Source organism: Girardinichthys multiradiatus, chromosome 7 (genome assembly GCF_021462225.1).
Source record: "Girardinichthys multiradiatus isolate DD_20200921_A chromosome 7, DD_fGirMul_XY1, whole genome shotgun sequence".
Taxonomy (NCBI): Eukaryota; Metazoa; Chordata; class Actinopteri; order Cyprinodontiformes; family Goodeidae; genus Girardinichthys; species Girardinichthys multiradiatus.
Window position 1 is genome coordinate 43034169 of NC_061800.1, and position 19813 is coordinate 43053981.

Below are 19813 nucleotides of genomic sequence, written 5' to 3' on the forward strand. Positions count from 1 at the left end.
CCCAATGTTTTTAGACCCTAAAAACGTCCCTGAACAGAACCTTATTGGAGCTGAAAGCTTCATAATGACCTGAAGTGGTAAATATTTTATGTAGTCTTGATATGATTGTGTAAAAAGGTCATTTACATTTAAAATGTTGTAAATTTAATTCAAGTAAACTTTAGTACGCTATAGTCAGCTTTAATCATATGAATCATACATTCTCAACAACATTGCAGCTGGTGAACAAAAAGGTTAATATCAAGCCCTGCTGGTATTTATGGCCTAAATTATTCACCATATTAATTATCTTTTTAAAGTAAACTGTCATTCAAGGATGATTTCTGTCCTGATTAGGAGTTCAGTGTCTATAAATTATATAACTATATTTTATTTGTATTTCATGTGGGATTTCTAAATTAAAGCCTCATACACATCATATGTAACACATCACTGTATTAGAAATACTGGATCAGACGTTTGATGCTTTAATTTGTTTTTAATAATTAGACCAGCAGGTCTGTCAATAAAGTTATTTATACCCATAATCAGTTATTTATAAAAGAATAAACTGATTTACCACAGAGTGAATCAAAATATTTCATCTCCAGGACCATAAATCAGGAACTAAAACTACATGTTGACACATTTTAACCTCATTTACAGAGAAGATCTACAGTTTGGATCATTGTCAGAACCTTATTGTTAATTCATTAAGAATTTAAAGTTTCTTGTTTCTATCAGTTTGTTAAATTTAATGACAAATGACATATCTTAGAAATCACTATCATCATCACTATTATTAGTATTATTAGTAGTAGTTACTCTACTGGTACCAAAAAGCAAATAAAACCTTTACTCTCACCTCCTTTCCCAAATACTGCAATCAGAACCAGATCATAGTTACAAAAATAGAAAAAGAAATCTCATGAAAAACAATTCAAGCAAGCTGGACCTTTTTTCTGAGACGACACCAACTTTGGGTTTCTTCCCAGCTCTACAGCTCCTTTCAGGACGGCTTCCTGGGGTCTAAGAGGACACAGAACTTTATACTGAGGTCCAAACTGATCAGTGATGTGCTGACGTAGTATCTGGCTCTCAGCAAAGCCCCCCACTAACACAATAGACCCAATGTTGGGATCTTTCTGTAATTCTTCTCTGAGTCTCTTGGTGATGTCCTGCAGACTGTAATCAAAGAAAGATCTCAGTTTCTCTCTGGAGATTCTGATGACTCCTTCATCCCAGGAAGCTCCTTCCACCGAGTCAAAGAACGTTTTAATCTCTTTCTTTTTCTGAGCCTGTTCTCTCAGGTTATCTGAGCAGCTGATCTGAACATCTTCATCCACCTGTTTGAGACGGATAAAATCATACATCATTTTCTGAACCTCACTGGAGAAGTTTTCTTCATATTCTTTCCAGACTCCATCAGAGAAAATTTCTTCCAGGAACTGTTTGAACTTTCTGTCCACAGTTTGTCCTCCCAGACCAAAATAAAACTCCTGGTGCAGCTTCTTCAAGGTTCCTCCTTCCAGGACGTCAAGAACAGTGAAGTCAATAGTTTCATCTTTTGACAAACAGGAAGAGAATAAAACAGAATAAAAGATAAATGTCAGAAAACAACTTATTGCAGATTCAAACTCACATTCAGCAACATGAATCAAAAAGATGACATCAATCCACATTTATTGGTTCTCTTGGTGTTTGAACACAAAGATTTTAAAACTCGTATCTTGATAAACATTTGAATAACCGTGTGTAACAGTTACCTCCACAGTCCACAACAAGGTACCGTTTTCCGTCTCTGTTTTGGGTCTCCAGCAGGACTTTGGTTTCTTCTGGTTCCTTCTCAAAGTGTACTGCCACCTGACTTCCTGGTGGATCTGAACAAACACAGAAACCTCACTGAGTGATTCTATGAAAAACATTCAATGGTACAACCCCTGGTAGAAATGATGGAATCACCAGTCCTGCAGGAAGTTCATTCGGTTGTTTAATTTAGTCTAAAAACGTAGATCACAGACGTGACACAAAGTGGCAGCATTCTGGCTTTAAGAAACACTAAAAGAAATCAGGAAGAAAACTGGTCGTCAGTAAAAGTCACTATTTTAGCTCGAACACAGAGAAAAAATTATGGTTTCATTCCTAAAATCTAACACCAGGCGTGGCGCTGGTGGTTTAGGGGTTAATCGCACCTCCATATATATCGAGGCTATAGTCCTCGATTCGGACATCCTGGGTTTGAGATCCGGCGACCTCTGACGAATGTCTGCCTACTGTCAAAAAATTGAAAAATATCTTTAAAAACTAACTACTGCATCTAATCTGGTCAAAGTCGAGGCTCCAACCTGCAAAGCTGACCTGACAAAAGCAATCAGAGAAAGTTGGAGCCAGACTGATGAAGTTCAGTTTGTTGTTTAGGTATTTGAAACTGTCAACTGTCTCAATGTTTTTCTCTTGTACTGTAACTGGTGAATAAGATGGTGTTTTCCTACTGAGATCTATTATCATCTCCTTCGTCTTGCTGGTGTTTAAGCACAGATGGTTGTGCTCACATCAGTCCACAAAATCCCTGATAACCGATAACCGCTCTCTGCAGCAGGTAGGTGACTGCGTCCTCCACTCCTACGATGGATCTGTAGGCAAACTGCAGCGGGTCAAGGGTGGGATCACCACACTTTTGAGGTGAGTGAGGATAAGCCTCTTCACATGTGTTGATCTGGGAACCAGAACTAAGCAGGATGTTTTCCATAAAACAAGCACTTTTTCCAGTCTGAGACTCGGGTTGTAAATATAGCTGAGGATATTACAGAGCAGGTCAGAACATGACCTCAGCAATCTAGGGCTGGTTCTGTCCGGTCCAGCCGCCTTCCTCTGCTGTTGTCTTTTCAGCTCCATCCTCACTTGTGCCCCTTTTCCACTGGCTCGTTTCAGGCTGCTCCGCTCTACTGGGTATGGTACCAGTTGTGTTTCCATTGACCCACTGACAGCTGAAGCTCCACCTTCAGCTGTCAGTGTGGTGCTCTGTGCTGCTATTAACGTTACTCTATGACATTGTCACATTAATGTGATAAAAATTAATAAATAAATAGAAAATAAAACCGTAAAAGGCTGACAGCCTCCCCTCCCATCCTAACTCCTACATCCTCCAAATCAGGTGATGACAGACTTCACACACACACACACACACACTGCTAAGGCCCACCTTAATTATTTGAACTTCCAACCATGTGACTTCACACACCTGCTGGTTAAAAGCTTAATGACTGGTCCAGCTGGAAGTTTGCCTTCCCAATAAGAGAAACCAAGTACTACCATCTCACTCAGAAATCACATGATGATGATGTCATGAATTAAATCATCTCAAACCAGTGCATGGCTCAAGATTATGGCAATATAGAGTTCAATGAAAATCACCAAAGCAGAAAAAACAAAGTACAGCTGAAATGTGACTGAAGATATAACAACGCTATTACACAACACAGCTGAGTCCAGGTTTCATTCATTCACAGCAAAAACCAATTACTGCACTTAAACTAATTCTTAGCATCAAACCATAAAATATACATGTTATGCAAACAGCATATAAATAAGTTAAATATATTCATTTTCTGGTCACACATTTACAACAGCTTATATTACCAGCTCAGTTCATAGAAACCATATTTGACTCTTAGCTTTAGAAGTAATTTTTTCTTGCAAAGTTGTAAATCAAGTCCTGAAAGTCCAGCTTCCTCACCAGCTCGAACCGAACCGTGTAGAAAGCCTCTTCTGACCCATAATTGTCCTGAGTTCATTTTTTATTCTTCCTCACAGTCTCATCGTCAAAGGTCGGTGTTCTGTCGCTCTTCGTTGTCAGAAGCTAACATCTTCTAGGCCTCTTGTTATTTTAGCATCATTTAGCATAAAAAGGTTTCTTGTGGAGTCTCTTCGGCAGCTCCACCTTTTACAGGAGAGGATTTCAGCGTCTTTAAGATGTCAGCAGCTCCACCTTAATCCATCGGAGGGTGGAAGCAGAACAAGAGCGGAGATCCCAAAAGTTCATGACCTCCCCAGAAAGGAAGCCTCCTTTAAATCAGACATTTAATCACAGCAACCACACACCTCAATACATCCTTTCATTACTGACTTCCTGCTTCAATCTGTCTCCAAGAGAAACATCCACAGAGCCCCGATGTTTGCCGCCATGTCTAACCGTTCATGTCGTTTTCCGTTATTCTCTCTGGATGTTTCCAATCACTAAACCAGGCAACTAATGCGTTACAGTTTATTGATAAAACGTTGCAAACAAAGCAATAAATGTCTCTGGTGGACGGTGAATAAACAATCCATTCCCGTGGAATAGTTTCACCAATGTAAAGGCGTCGGGTCGGTGAATCATCGTCTTTCCTCTGGCCTTGTTTCCCCGCCGCGATGCTGGATATTTAGCCGCCCGATTCTGAAAGTCTGAAATCCCTTAGAGAAGAATTTCCTCCCGGATGGTTTCTGTAATTGATCCCCATAGTGCAGGGTCTTCAGAGATGATGGTACTTCAGGTGGCCTCAACTTGTTCTGTTTGCTCACCGGCGTCTCTGGCTTCTTCAGGTTCTTCCATAATGTTAGCTATCGTTAGCTCAGGTCAAGCTAACGTTGGCGAGCTCCAAATCCTCCTCCTCATTTCTAGCTTTTTTGAAAAAGCTACTTATTGGTGCAACATTTTTCTTTCTCTTCTTCTTTCTCTTTCTCTTCCTTTTCTCTTTGCAGCCCCGATGGGCTTTTTGTTGCTACCAAAACGATCACAATAAATTTCCCAACAGTTCCACTCAAAGATTCAACCTATCTGAACATGGATCAGCTACAAATTAAAAACACAGTTGTAATCTCAACTTGTTCTTAGAAAATCTGATCTTGGACCAGTACGGTATAAACACTTATAGTTCTCATTAGCCAATCATCACAGAGCATCGCCCCTGCTGTCAATCATTACCTGTCAGGTCTAAAAACTGACATAAAAGAGACAATCATAAGAGTTCAGTTTTATAAACAACTTTTATTTTGTTCTGATTGGATGATTACAAATTGAGGGCCAAGCCCTGTGTGGGCTGTTTTAATGCTGCCAGGGGAAAAAAATCTGCTGGCACAAAGGGCCCCTCTCTGCCCAAGGGCCCCTCTCTGCTCAAGGGCCCCTCTCTGCCCAAGGGCCCCTCTCTGTCCAAGGGCCCCTCTCTGCTCAAGGGCCCCTCTCTGTCCAAGGGCCTCTGGGCACCTGCCCAGTTGGCCCATATTGTAGATCCAGCTCTGAAACCGTCAATAAGTTTCTGAACCAAACACGCTGTTTCATGATGGTTTTGTGTGTTTTGGAGGAAATGTTTGTGCGTCTGAACAGCAGATTTTATGTGTGATCAGCTGGTTTAGGATGTTATTAAATACAGCGCTCTGCCTGCGTGTAATTCAGAAAGATGATGTGTTATTTTTCTTTTCTTTCAGCCTTCAGGCTGGTTTATGATTTGTAAATAATTAAATTATATTTCGATTTGATCCACTGCGGCCATTGTGGTCCCTTAATATTATTGTAGTCACTCTTGCATTTAATTAACTTTTCCTGCACTAAAACCTTCTCATTTCTCCTGGTCCCACAGCCAATCAGTGAGCAGCAGTCTGTTCACGTCACATGTAGACCCAACTCTGCCCCGGTCGGACCTGCTCAGGAGCAGGGACCAAAAAACTAGGTACCAGTACGGAAAAAACAGTAATGCAAAGCGAGCTGAATGAAGTTGAGTAGGTCCAAATCGAGCCAGTGGGAAAGGGGCCTTGGTTTGGTGTGAGGAAGAGGAGGTAGAGCTCAGAGGGCTGCGTATCCCATGTTGTTGGACCCGTTGGGGGGAGAACTGAAGCTATTAAAGTAGCAGTTTAATTTATTGGCCCAGTTCTGGTCACCGTCTGCTGTTCTACTTACATTCGGTCCAAAGCCAGTGATGTTTTTAAGTCCTCTCCATGCATCACAAGCCTTATTTTGTGTCAATTGTTCCTCTATTTTCTTTCTATATTTTTTGTTGCATTTCCTAATCTTCCATTGGAGTTCATGTTGTATTCTCCTTTCTTCATCTCTGTCTCCTGATTTAAAAGCCCACTTCTTCTGGTTCAGATGGGTTTTAAGCCCAGGGGTCAACCAAGGGTGGTTGTTGTAAAAACGCCTTATTTTCCGGGTCGGCACGGTACTGTCCACATAGAAATGAATATAATCTGTAATACAATCAGTCAGGCCATCAATATCATCCCCATAAGAGTCGCACAGCATATTTCAGTCAGTGGCTTGGAAGCAGTCCTGTAGTCTCTCATCAGCCTCCTCAGTCCACACCTTCACAGAGCTTTTAACAGCTTTCTCCCTTTTAACTATGGGTTTGTATTGTGGGGTCAGACGGGTTAGATTATGGTCCAATCTCCCAAGCGGGGGAGTGGGGCGGAGGTGTAAGCGTTTTTTACATTCTCATACATTAGATCCAGCGTCTTGTTGTTCCTAGTGTGACATTTCACCTACTGTGTGAATGTGGGAGAACATTTGAGGGGAGGCGTGGTTAAAGTCATAACTACATGTCCAAACTCTCTCTAGAGGTACGTCCTCATCCCAACTATAAGCAATTCTCAGTCCAGAGTTCATACTTGCTCCTGTTGGGACCCACAGCCATGGATTTCAACATTAAACTCTGGTACGGACTCTTCTGGAACTTTCAAAATAAATTGCATTAAACTGACTTCCAGCAACTTAGGAATTGGGGGTAACAGCGGACTTCCCATGATGCCACTGCGCGCATAAAACCCCCCACCTTCCCACAAGTCTCCCTCTTTCCACACGGCCTCTAGCGGGACCGGTCAGGAGAGGCCCAGCGCGCTATTGTCAGTTGCTGGCAAAAAGACATAAACTCTTCAAACTGGATCCAAGAGCGTCATAAGATCACGCGATCATACGCACAAGTTAAGTATGAGTGAAGCACTGTTTGTGAACCTGGTGATTTCATTCATAAAGAGGGGAAACTAAGGTCTAAGCATTGCTGACTTTCTCTCCGAGGCCTGCTGAAACTGTGTCGCAGAGAAATCCCCAGTAGAGAAACTGTTTCTACAAGCCGAGTCTGAAGGAAGGACAACGGCCTGCATCACCATGGTTACGGTAATGAACAGCTGGTTGACGAACAGAACGAACCTCTTTCAAGCCACAGCTCTGGAGGTCAGGTTAGCTGAAAGCTAACTGCTTGTTGACTGTGGACGTTTCTTCAAGCTTCGCCCCTTGGACAACATTCCTCACCACGGTTCATGAGGTTAGGTGTTTTGGGCAGAAAAATAATAGAAAGATTTAGATTGAAATGATCTAAATGTTTTTCATTTTATGAAGTTTTGTTTGTGTTGAACCCAGCTACCTTGGTGCTAGCAGAATATCTGCAGAACATGTGTTCAGGTTGTGTTCTGTGTTTGTGTTTTTAAAGTTAAGTCAAACTTTATTTAAAGGGTGATTTTAAACAGAATATTGATCATAACGCGCCGTCAGCACTTATGCATTTTAACCCTTTTATTAACCGAAGTATTTTCAAGGTATGTGTTTGATTCTGGTACTAAAGAGTATTTAACAGAAAGGTTGTTAGTTTCAAGCTAGTGAATAATAGTCCCTAAACATTATTTTCCTAAACTTGATAACTAAGTAAACACCATTAAGCCCCATTTCTCCAGAAAGATTTGGCTCTGTCCAAAATATTCCCTTAATAATATTTCTTCAAATATTATTTTAATAAATAAAGGCAGCTAATTAGACACCGTTGAGAATTAGTCATCCAGTAGGTTGGTTTTATTCAGAAGATCATTATTTAAAACATTATTTTATTAAAATAATATTTTATCTGATCTTGCATTGTGAATGGTTGTCTAGATGTTGCTGATTATTGTCTAAGTTGGTTCAAAGACTAACTTAACTTCATTTCCAGATTCTTCAAGATAATCCTTGGTTCTCAAACATAAACATTGCATGGTAATGTTGCATCACTCTTTTGGTCATAATTATCAATCATCTTTAATTAACTTGTTTATATTGTACATAACCTATTAGTCTTCATTATTCTTTAATTCTGCTTGGTAGTTTAGTTGGATTGTTTTAGCAAAGTAAAGAGTTTGTTGATTGAAATATGTTTGACTTTGAGTTGACTTATTTTTGTTAATAAATTCTTGTATTTTAAGAAATTGTGTGAATTTATTCCATATATGTGCAGAGTTTATGCTGTTCAATAATGTCAGAGCTCGTCTCACACCTTTCTATTCTGTCCTAATACCATCGCCTTACTGGGCTGGTATTCACAGGACAATCCTTAACAGACCCAAATATTATTTGATAAAATATTAAAATATTAATATTAAATAATATTCTCAGATTCATAATTCCAACACTGCTTCACATGTGTTTCTTTACACCACTTTTCATTCCCATGTTTTCATTCAGCCATGACTCTAAAGCATAAGATGCTACTCTCTTTATTGTCTCCGTATCGCATCAGTGCAGCCAGCTCAGCAGTTTTGTTGGAGGTGGAGCTGACATTTCCCATAATTATGGAGGGCAGGAGAAGTTTAACTTTAACTTTTCTCTGTTTTTGTCTGCTGGCTTTACCTCGTCTCCTTTTCCTTCTGATTTCGGCTGGGATCTCCGGTTTTTCTGCGTGCAGGAGGGATGGCCACGTAGTCCTAGGAGCTGGTCCTGTGTATAGGTAATGGGAGCCCGCTTGAAGTTGTGAGGGTTCTCCAGCGCATTTTCAAATAGTCCCAAAAACATGATAAATCTGAATATTACCATGGCGAGGGAAGGCCTTCCGTACGCCTGTTTGTACGGTCTTACGAATCCACTAAAGAAAAACAAGGATCTAAAACTAAAAACACATAAAAATAGGAAACATAAGAAGAAAGAAGACAGAGCTGCTGTAACTGGCGACCGTTCACACATCGCCATCTTGGAAGAAGGTTAAAAAAGTAAAACTCTTTTTGCAAATGGCATCATTCAATCCAAGTGAAGTGAAGCGCTTGGATTGAATGAAGCCATTTGCAAAAAGTAGGAGCATGTCGGCCGAGCGCAAATGGAGAAAAAGAGCAAAAACCATTTCTGAGAAAATAGTGATTTTCGTTTTATTCCAAAATGTGCAAGTTGAAGTTATGAAGTAACCACTCAGTGCTCTAAAGGCCAGTTTTAAAACGGTAAATCGTATGTTTATACTCCGCCTGTTTTCAGCATAAAACCCAGCCGGCTGTATCTGCAGGGTAAATCCCAGACCTCATTCCTATAGCGGATTAGTTTGCGTGTCGACCAATAACCAGCATGCCTGCAGGAAGCACATGGCTACTGAAAGCAGCTGCCATTTTAAAAAGAAATCCTAGTTTCCAGCTGACGTTAATCCAAGACGAGGATGATGATTTCAGAAGCTTTGACTGTAAATGCTACGACAGAAGAAAGGAGGATTTTTCACCAGGGACGCAGTAAGTATGGTGCAGCATCAGTGCCAAAATTAAGACTATTGTGAACCCAGCGGTGGCTGCTTCCTTGTTGCAGGAGGCCATACCCATTCTGAACCAGCTACTGATCTGATTAATGATGGGCTGGCGCTGGTAACGTAGCGGCTGGTGTTACGTCGGTTCGCGTTTCCCCATCAGATACGGTTTCCCCTGCATCTCCGCACCGCCCAGGCGGCAGAAAACGTGTGTCCTCGTTGCAGGCTCGGAACCGCCAAGTCCAGAGTCCATGTCGGGCAGATGGCATCCCATAATCCTGTGTGCTGTCCTCACCACCCGTGATACTTCCTTCCTCTCCTGTGCACTTCCCACACCACACTGTCCTGCTGAGACACAGGATGCTTTCCACCGTGGACCTGCAGACATCTGTAAGCAGCTGAGGAGAGAAAACGGTCCATTTTATTTCCTGAGGAAGAAGAGCTGTTGTTGTACCTTCTTCAACAGGTGGGAGGTGTTTCCAGTCCAGGAGACTTCAGAGGAGATGTGGATGTTCTTGAACTTTATGCTGTCCACAGCTCCAGCACCTACCACAGTATACATAGAGAAGAGCATGTTCAGTCTTCCTGGACCTCCTATAATCCACTGACCACCACTGTGTCAGATGTTGGACCTCAGAGACATCACCAAAAGGGAGTATTTAGGGTACTTTGTTTGGGTAGTTGTGTTTTTCTCCAGAAATCTACATTGAAATGATGAAATATTAATTCTGGTTATAGTACCGATGACCCTTTAACATAATCTGAAGAGAATGTTGTCACTTCTCATAATTTTGTAGAAATAAATGATTGAAAGTGACACAAAAGTATATACAGGATAAGCATTTTGAGGTTCTTTGACCTCTTATTTCTCTAAAACTCTGCAGTAAAATGATTATTATTTTTTTATATTAAACATGTATGTGAAGGTTGTAAATAAATAAGTCATTAATATAAATGTTCTGAAGGTTACTTTTTTGTTTTCCTCTTAATTTCTCAACCGTTGCCTGGATCGGCGTCTGGTTTGCTCTATTACCATAATGCACCTTGTTTCCACGAAGCTAATCTTTAAGACAGAGCTAACATCGGCTGGCGTGACCGCGTATTTCTGCCGGTTCACTTGACCCCCGTAGCTCCTGCGATGGCGCCTTCTCTTGTCGACTGTTTGAAAAAATGTTCTTTCTTTTAGTGTTTCTTAAAGCCAGAAAGTCGCCACTTAGAATGAATGTAGTTTTTAATCATCTCTGATCTGCTTTTGTTCGACAAAATGAAACAACTGAATGAACATCCTCAGAAACTGCTGATTCCATCATTCTTGTAGGGGTTGTAGCTTCAGGCTCAGCTGGAGGTTTTTAGGCCGGTTCATTTATCACCGTCTCTGCCTCCATAGTTTGTGATGCTGGAAATCTCTGGAGAAGTTTCCAGATCAGTGATGACCCTGTGTCAAAGCAGCTCCCTCAGACCATCTTAGAAGGTCACCAACAGCAATAAAAATGGACAGTGAGAGTCTTTTCTGTCTGAGAGACGCGTCTTTGACAGATATTAGAGTAGAACTGATGCTGAAGGTGTCATGATTCAGTGTTAGAGGTGGAGATGTTACGTCTGGTGATGAAGCCCTGAGGCCTGAGTCCAGCAAAGTGGACGTGTCCACATGAAGCCTGTTGAGGCCTGATCTTCAGGATCTTCAGGATCTTTCCAGTATCTGGAAATCATGTCTCTAAGACCTCAGTGATCCATCATCCTTCAACTGATCATCTTCTGGATGCCAAGTTTTCAGCTAATGGCTCTTTGGACCTAAAATAGGTTCTGTATCAAACTGTTATGTTTGGTATTTTATCAGAAGCAGGTTATTGATTATCACTGATGAACATTTCAAGTTTAGGGGCTTTTTCTGCTGGTCAGAGTTAAGCTTAAGAAACAAAGATAAATTCCTCTGAAATGGTCAGATAATGGAGTGAAGGAGAGTAAAAACCAGCAAAGTCTAAAACCTGGAGCAAACCTGGAGATCTACTGATCAAGACCACAGTTGGAGCTATTTGGTCTTTATAATTTTGAATATCGTTAAAGTTAGCGGTGGTTACTTTGGGTTTATTTTTTGGGTTATTTATGGGAGTTATTTGTAGGTTAATGATTATTGAAATACTTGTTTTGTTTTGTTAGCTGTTTTTGTTCGTCAGCTAGGAAGATCTCTGGGGCTATTTCCTATAAGTAAAGGAACTGGTATAGGACCAGAATGCACTGGGGTGGGCCTGTGGTTTTTTTACCAGAGCAGGAGACAAACAAAAATGGATCTTTGTTTATTGGTTGCCAAACAGGATAAATAAACCGTAAACGGCAACCTTTCAAAGTGTCGGACATCGACTTCTTTTGCCTGCGTGAAAAATGGACCCACAGTGAAGTCGAGGCTTGTTGATCTTTGATGTTGAATGTTTGGTTTAACAAACAATGGAAACGCCACTAAAACCACTTTAGTTTCTCCAATGTGAGATCAATAAAGTCAATCTTATCTTAAAATAAAGTCTGGCCTTGATGAGGAGGTTTAAATCCTTAGTTAAGGTCAGAGTTCATGATCCAACAATTAGAAAGAGAAACTGGACCAAAATGGGCTCTATGGTAGAATTTTAAGGTCAGAACCACTGCTGACCAAATTGTATGACAGACTTTATAGATCCACACAGTACCATTACAGCTGGTACCAGCATCTGTTGGTCCTGGAGATGGATCCTGTGAGTCTCTGCTGTGGTTCTGTGTGAAGAAACCATCAGATGGAAGCTTCAAACACCAGGTCAAAGCTGCTTCTGGTTCCAGAACCAACATCAGTTTGCCTTTAGTGTCTTCTGTTACAAGACCAGCCTGGAAGAGAAATGAAAAGTCTGAATCTTCTGAACATCTCAGAGCTGCTGTCCTCTTTAAAAACATGATGTTACCTGAATAGCAGCTTCTATCATGAACCCTTTAGCAAAATCATTCCAGTGGGCAGGAACAGTCAACACCCAGGTGAAGTCAGAGGCTGTGAACTTTCCACCTTCTGGATGAACGTTGATGGTTTTCAGAACATCGTCCTTCAGGAATCTCAGAACTTCTGTTAAAACCTTCAGGGCCCACAGATACTTGCCGTTGGCTGCTCTGATCCAGTCGTCCTGGAAACAGGTTTCAGTTTGTTAGTTTGTATCCAAACTCAGGTCAGTTTGTCAGGTTTACTGGTGGTAAACTACTGTCGTCTTAAAACCAGTCCAAACAGAAACTGGTATTTTTTCCTCTGAGCTTCTCTGTCTGAGTGACGGATTTAAAGATGAAGTAACAGATTTTACTGGTTTGAAAAACTAATCAGAGCTGGATTCTCTGTGTATTTTCTTTGATTTAAAATACTAAAGTCTTTAGTTGTAGATGTCTTTATGGTTCAGTTTTAGGTCAGAGGTCAAATTTATCTATGAAGCTCATTTGCAAAGGAAGTTCCTGCTTTTCCAAACTGTCGTCCACAGGGTGAAAGAAACACAGCAAAGAAGTGGGTCTTCAGCAAAGATTGAACATTTTCCAGGGTCTGAGCACCTCTGATATGGAGAGGCAGAACGTTCCATCATTTAGATGCAGCAACCAAGAATAATCCTAAAGGTTAAAGGTCATATAAACACCGGTTCCTAGTTCAGTGATGTGACCTGTCTGTTTTGATGCCAGATGCAGTCCTGATTTAATAAAATCAATTCAACAACTAAGATCCATCTCCAGGTCTCCTTTCTGTAGAGCAAATGTAGACAACCAGCTTCTTCATGCCTGAAATGCCAAGACAGGAAATAAATCCTAAAATATAGAAGCAGTGACCAAAACATTATGACCACCTCTTGTTTCTCATTTAGAGGCTGGGACTTCCAGCAGCAGCTGAGATGTTGACCTCAGAGCTCCGACCAGAACATGATGTTGCAATAAATCTTATTTCTTCATGCTTGTTTCTTGAAAACATTTATATCCCAACACCAACCAGAGGACATTGTCAGTTAGATGCTAGAGACGTGAAGGAAACGTGGAGGTTTGGTCATGTTTGACTTGATCTGGAGAGTTTATCAGCAGCCACACCTTACCAGCTGCACAGGTCCCCATCACCATGATGCTTCAATGAGATGATGAGGACATTATTTTCCTCCACAAAGTTATTACTGATGCCTGAGCTTTGCTCTTGGAGTTGTTCTCCAAACTACACTGAATGTGAAATGAGACAAACGAATGAAGATAGAAATCCTCCATGAGTTCTCATGTTCATGAAGATGTGGTCAGTAAGCAGAGATGAAACATCAACAACTAGAAGCTGTAAAAACTGCAGCAGCTCAACAGGATCAGTCCTGGTCCAGAAGCTCATATGGATAAAACCTGTTTAAAATCCTCATTTTGTCTCAGACCGTCGCTGCCTCACAATAAATAGATTAGATGGAGGTTTTTCTGATGGATCCATTGAACTGAATTGAATCTGATGAAGCAAAAAAAATAATAACCAACAGCTGAAAATAAAATGAACAGAACCAGAAACTGATTGAAATTACTAATTTTGTAAAGAACTAGGAGGAAATTAAGGATTATCTTGTCAAATCATTTTTACTTTGTATTAATTACACTAAGTTATATTTTTAGTTGATGGATTGCCATGAAATTAAACATAAAAATTAAAACAAATAAATGATAATCACCTTTCTTTTAAAGTAATTTTAAAGTGCACCTTATTGACAAACAGGTCTTTAAAGCCAGTCATACAAAAGCTGAATTTTACTGTATCTGTATTTATGTACATAATGTATCTGTACTGTTGATGTATGGAGGACCAATCCTGCTATAATTAAGAATATATACAGAAAATAATTAATGACTCAATAAAATAATCACTGGGAAAAAAAGAAGCCAGGGAGCGTTGTGGACTTGGTGGTAGATAGCACTGTTAGTCGGAATAGTTTACTGCAGCAGTCCCCAAAACCCAAACAGCGTTTTATCTGGACTGCAAAGCATTTTCTCATTTACTACGAAGACATAGACATTTTATTCCTGCCTGCTACTGCGTCTGACTTTTGAACCGGCGTGACGGGCAGCTATATGGGTCAGCGACATTCTGGTCCACACTCCAAGCCAGCTGGTGGCAGTAATGCACCACACTGCTGTATGCCAACCACCAGAAAACAACAAAGAAGAAGCAGCTATGGGGTCCTTGAACACTGGTTACTAATGACCCTTTTCCACTGGCTCTGTTTAGGTGGTGCTGCTCCGCTCCACTCGGTCTCTCTCTATTCGGTCCGGTACCAGTTGTTTCCACTGATGGCTGGAGCTATAGCGCCTGAAGCTCCGCATCCAGCTGTCAATGTACTGGTCTGTGGCGCTGTTAACATTTCTGTTAATAGCTGCTAAGTTACTAGTTGGGGAGTTTATGCTTGCTCACAGAAGAATGTGAAAAAAATCACATTTAAAGATGAATGGACAGAAGCACACATTTTCCTTTTAACTCCTGTCAGGTGTAAGGCCAGTCTGCCTTATATATTCTGAATCAATTGGACTTATAAAGAGACATTATGACACCAAACATAAGAACTTCAACCAAGCCTGGGTCTGATGGTAGGAAGGAGAAAAAATGAACTGAGGGGACAGTATGAGTGAGCTACATGGCTGCTAACAGTCTCTTACAACGCAGCAGCGAGCATACGAGAGTTCACTGGGTACAGTGGATTTTAGGAAAACACAAAAAGCCCCGACTAGGAAATGATCAATGAGGGCATGGAAGCTGTGGAGAGCAGGATAGTTATATTAAGATCTACAGACCCAGGTCGAGTTTACTGTTCAATTCAATTTAAAAATACTTTATTCATCCCAAAGGGAACTGTTGTTGTAGCTCATATTATACAGGTTTCTTCAAAGAGCTGTTTTACAACCCCTGGCAAAAATTATAAAATCACCAGTCTTGGAGGAAGTTCATTCAGTTGTTTAATTTTGTCTAAAAAAGCAGATCAACTACCATCATTCTAAGTGGCAACTATCTGGCTTTAAGAAACACTAAAAGAAATTAAGATAAAACATTGTAGTAGTCGTTAACAGTCCCTGTTTTATCTCAAACAGAGGGAAAAACTTGGGATCACTCAATTCTGAGGACAAAATTATGGAATAAACCTGGAAATTTTTATTCCTGAAACTAACAATTGCATCAGATTAGATCTGCTCATTAATCTGCAGTTAAAAGGAGTGACACACCTTGGAGAGCTGTTGCACCAAGTGGACTGACATGAATCATGGCACCAACACTAGAGATGTCAATTGAAACAAAGAGGATTATCAATCTTCTTAAAAGGAGGTAAATCATAATGCAATGTTGCAAAAATGTTGGTTGTTTACTGTCGGCTGTGTCCAAAATCTGGACCAAGTACAAACAACATGGGAAGGTTGTTAAAGGCAAGCTTACTGGTAGACATCAAAACGTCAAGACACAAAACTTAAAGAAATACGTCTTGAAAACAAAAAATGATCAACAAAACAAAAGAGGAACAAATGGGAGGAAACTGAAGTCAACGTTTGTGACCGAACTGTTAGAAACCGCCTAACGGAAATGGGATTTACATACATAAAGCTAAATGTAAGCCATCATTAACTCCTAAACAGAAGAAAACAGGGTTACAGCAGGCTAAGGAAAAGCAGTTATAGACTGTGGATAACTGGATGAAAGTCATAATCAGTGATGAATCATGAATCTGCATTGGGCAAGGTGATGATGCTGGAACCTTTGTTTGGTGCCGTTCCAATGAGATTTATAAAGACGACTGCCTCAAGAAAACATGCTAATGTCCACAGTCATTGATGGTATGGAGATGGCTGTCATTACATCTTCAATAAATGCACAAGTTGACGTTGACATCTTGGACACTTTTCTTATCTCAGAAATTGAAAGGATGTTTGAAATCATTTTTCATGATGATAATGCGTCTCGCCATAGAGGAAAAACTGTGAAAATATTCCATGAAGAAAGACACATAAGGTCAATGTCATGGCCTGTAAAAAGTCCGGATTTGAAAATCTGTGGTGGAAGTTGAAGAAAATGATCCATGATGAGGCTCCAACCTGCAAAGCTGATCTGGAAAAAGCAATCAGAGAAAGTTGGAGCCACATTGATGAAGACTGCTGATTGTCACTCATTAAGTCCATGCCTCAGAGACTGCGAGCTGATATAAGCCAGACGTGGTGCAACAAAGTACTAGTGGTGTGTTGAAGTGTTATTTTGTTTCTTTTTCCATTATTCCATCATTTTTTCCTCTACTTGAGCTAAAACAGTGACTGTTACTGACCACCACAATGTTTTGTCTTGATTTCTTTTAGTGTTTCTTAAAGCCAGAAAGTTGCCACTTTGTGTCATTTCTGTGATCTGCTTATTTAGATCAAATTAAACAACTGAATGAACTTCCTCTCAGACTGGTGATTCCATCATTTTTGCCAGGCATTGTAGATGCTGATGGCTGTGGGCAGGAAGGATCTCCTGTAGCGTCCGTCTTACAACGGATCTGAAGAAGACTCTGACTGAAAACACTGTTCTAGGACAGTCTGATGAAGAGGAGGCTCAAGGTTCTCCATAATGTTCTTCATTCTCTGAAGAATCCTTCTTTTCACATAGATCTCTCCATCATGGTTGCTGGACAGCATGTTCCTAATGTTGGGAGTCATAAAAAATCTGGTCATATTTTTCCAATTAAATTCTCTCCAGATCCTAGAGCTAATGAGCGAGCACTGTGTTATTAAACCACTCTTCCTCGGTTATTTGTTCAATCATTTCTTTTTCTAATTTTTTTTTGATATAGAGGGTAGAAGACTTTCTACTCGACATCAAGCTTTTGTATAGGACAGAGATTGCTCTGCACTTCTTCCCTTCATAAGCTTTCTGAAATACTCCAACAACTTAATGTTCAGTGATAGTTTTTACCTCCTTCTCATAATAATCCCTAACTTGCAGATATCTATATTGTTCATGTTCCTCTAATCCAAATCTATCCCTTAACTTCTCAAAACTCTTCAACTTACCCCGTTCAACCATTGTACATATTGCTGTAATTCATTTTCTCATCCATTGCTTAAACCTTTTATCTTTTATACTAGGTTCAAACCTACCATCAAATGCGAACCAACTCAAAATCTTTATCTCTTTCTCCAGTTTACAACTTTCAACAACAATATTCCATATTTTACTTGTAGTTTTGGTTATTGAATCCAATTAGTTGCCTAATTTTCTAACTAAACCTCTGAGTGCTATTAAATTCCATACCTCAGTGTCCATCATCCCTATTTCTATACTTTTCCATCTAGCAAAATATTCATCATTGCACCAACATATCAGGGGTCTGATTTGTGCAGCATAGAAATATTTCCTGAGGCTTGGCAGGGTCAGTCCTCCTCCATCTTTAAGGAGCTGCAGAGTTTTGTATCTGATCCTAGGTTTCTTTCCTCCCCATATAATCCACGATATCCACTTATACAAATCCATGAACTGACTTTGAGGAGTCATTGGCAGGGACTGAAACAAGTATAGAAATATCTGAAGAACATTCATCTTGACTACCTCTATCCTTGAACCGTGAGTCTAGAATAACAGCCGGCCATATCTCCAAGTCTTTCCTAATTTCCTGGTTGATTTTTATATGATTTGCATCAAATAACTTTTCTATTTCCTCTGTGACATTTACTCCTAAATATTTTATTGATTATAATTACTAGCCCTTCCACTGTAGTATAACATAAACACGTCCATGAACAATAGTACAAACAAACAAACAAAAACTGAACTCCCCAGCAAATGAAGGCCCGGTTCCCCATAAGCCCTGTCTCCCTGTTGGTGGGAGTGGGGGATGACCTTTTAAAAAACATCCTCAGATGGGACGGCTTCTCTGTTTGTCCCATGTCTCTCTCCGACCCGTTGCCATGGCAATGCCCTGAGGAGACCCTCCAGTGAAGATCCACTGTCGTCTGCTCTGTTATGTTGCTCACCTATCTCCAACCCTCTCTTCCTCATATCCCGTCCTGCGTCCTCTGCGTTCTTGTAGATCTTCGGCCCATCTGACCAGTGGATCCAACTCAGAGGCGTCTAAAAGCGTATTTTTTTTTTTTTTTCAGAACATTTTCAGAACTATGCCGCCATGGATTAAAATCCTGCAGCGCACCCAAGGTTCCCTGTTCAAGTCAGAGCATGTCCAGGCCCGTCTGAAGTTTGCCAGTGACCATCTGGATGATCCAGAGGAGGAATGGGAGAAGGTCATGTGGGCTAATGAGACAAAAATAGAGCTTTTTGGTCTAAACTCCTCTCGCTGTGAAGAAGGATGAGTTCAACCCCAAGAACACCATCCCTACCGTGAACCATGGAGGTGGAAACATCATTCTTTGGGGATGTTTTTCTGCAAAGTGGACAAGACGACTGCACCGTATTCAGTGGAGGATGGATGGGGCCATAGGGAGATCTTAGCCAACAACCTCCTTCCCCCAATAAGGGAATTGAAGATGGGTTGTAGCTGGGTCTTCCAGCATGACAACGACCTGAAACACAGCCAGGGCAACTAAGGAGTGGATCCATAAGAAGCAGCTCAAGGTCCTAGAGTGGCCTAGCCAGTCTCCAGAACTGAACCCAATTGAAAATCTTTGGAGGGAGCTGAAAGTCAGTATTGTCCAGCGACAGCCCCAAAACTTGAGGGATCTGGAGAAGATCTGTATGGAGGAGTGGTCCAGAATCCCTGCTGGAGTTTGCAAACCTTCTTCAAGAACTACAGGAAACATCTGATATCTATAACTGCAAACAAAGGTTTCTACACCAAATATTAAGTGTTGTTTTTCTGATGTATCAAATATTTATCTCATGCAATAAAATGCCAATTAATTATATAAAAATCACACAATGTGATTTTTGTTTTAGATTCTGTCACTCAGTTTAAGAGAACATATGATAAAAATTAAAGACTTCTAGATGCTTTGCAAGCAGGAAAACCTGCAGAATCAGCAGTGTATCAAATCCTTGTTCTGTCCTCTGTATTTTTGATTCAGGCAATGGAGGCCTACAGAATGGAGACTGCAATGACTCTACTCAGAGAAACAAGTATGTTTACATTTTTATAAACTACTGCAGAAAACTCCAGACATTTCTTAAATCTAATATGTGCAGTTATAAACATGAAACATTAATGATAATATGGTTTGTTTGTCATGCTTTACTTTTTAAAGGATAACATCGATATTAACATCAATTTTAACTGAGGCCTATGAAGGTCCCTTGCTGATGCAGTACTATGCTTTACTTTCTTCACATCGTCTTTTGAAAACTACTTTACTGTTGACACCAACTGTAATGTACAACAGCAGCT

At 40.5% G+C, this 19813-nt stretch overlaps 1 protein-coding gene across 1 annotated transcript; it reads right to left on the bottom strand.

Moving 5' to 3' along the window:
* Nucleotides 1-458: 458 nt before the first annotated feature.
* On the bottom strand, nt 459-14552 carry LOC124870893 (heat shock 70 kDa protein 12A-like). Its single transcript, XM_047369717.1, has 5 exons — nt 14511-14552; nt 12392-12604; nt 12146-12317; nt 1746-1859; nt 459-1543 (listed from the first exon to the last, which is right to left on the bottom strand). Exons 1-5 carry the CDS (start codon nt 14550-14552, stop codon nt 906-908), a joined length of 1179 nt encoding a protein of 392 aa, XP_047225673.1. The 3' UTR covers nt 459-905.
* Nucleotides 14553-19813: the final 5261 nt, after the last annotated feature.

Coding starts and splice junctions, on each gene's coding strand:
- LOC124870893 (XM_047369717.1), bottom strand. CDS start 14,552: ATGTCGCTGACCCATATAGCTGCCCGTCACGCCGGTTCAAAA. Junction 12,318..12,391: donor TGATAGAAGCTGCTATTCAG/GTAACATCATGT, acceptor TTTCTCTTCCAG/GCTGGTCTTGTAACAGAAGA. Junction 1,544..1,745: donor CCTTGTTGTGGACTGTGGAG/GTAACTGTTACA, acceptor GTTTGTCAAAAG/ATGAAACTATTGACTTCACT.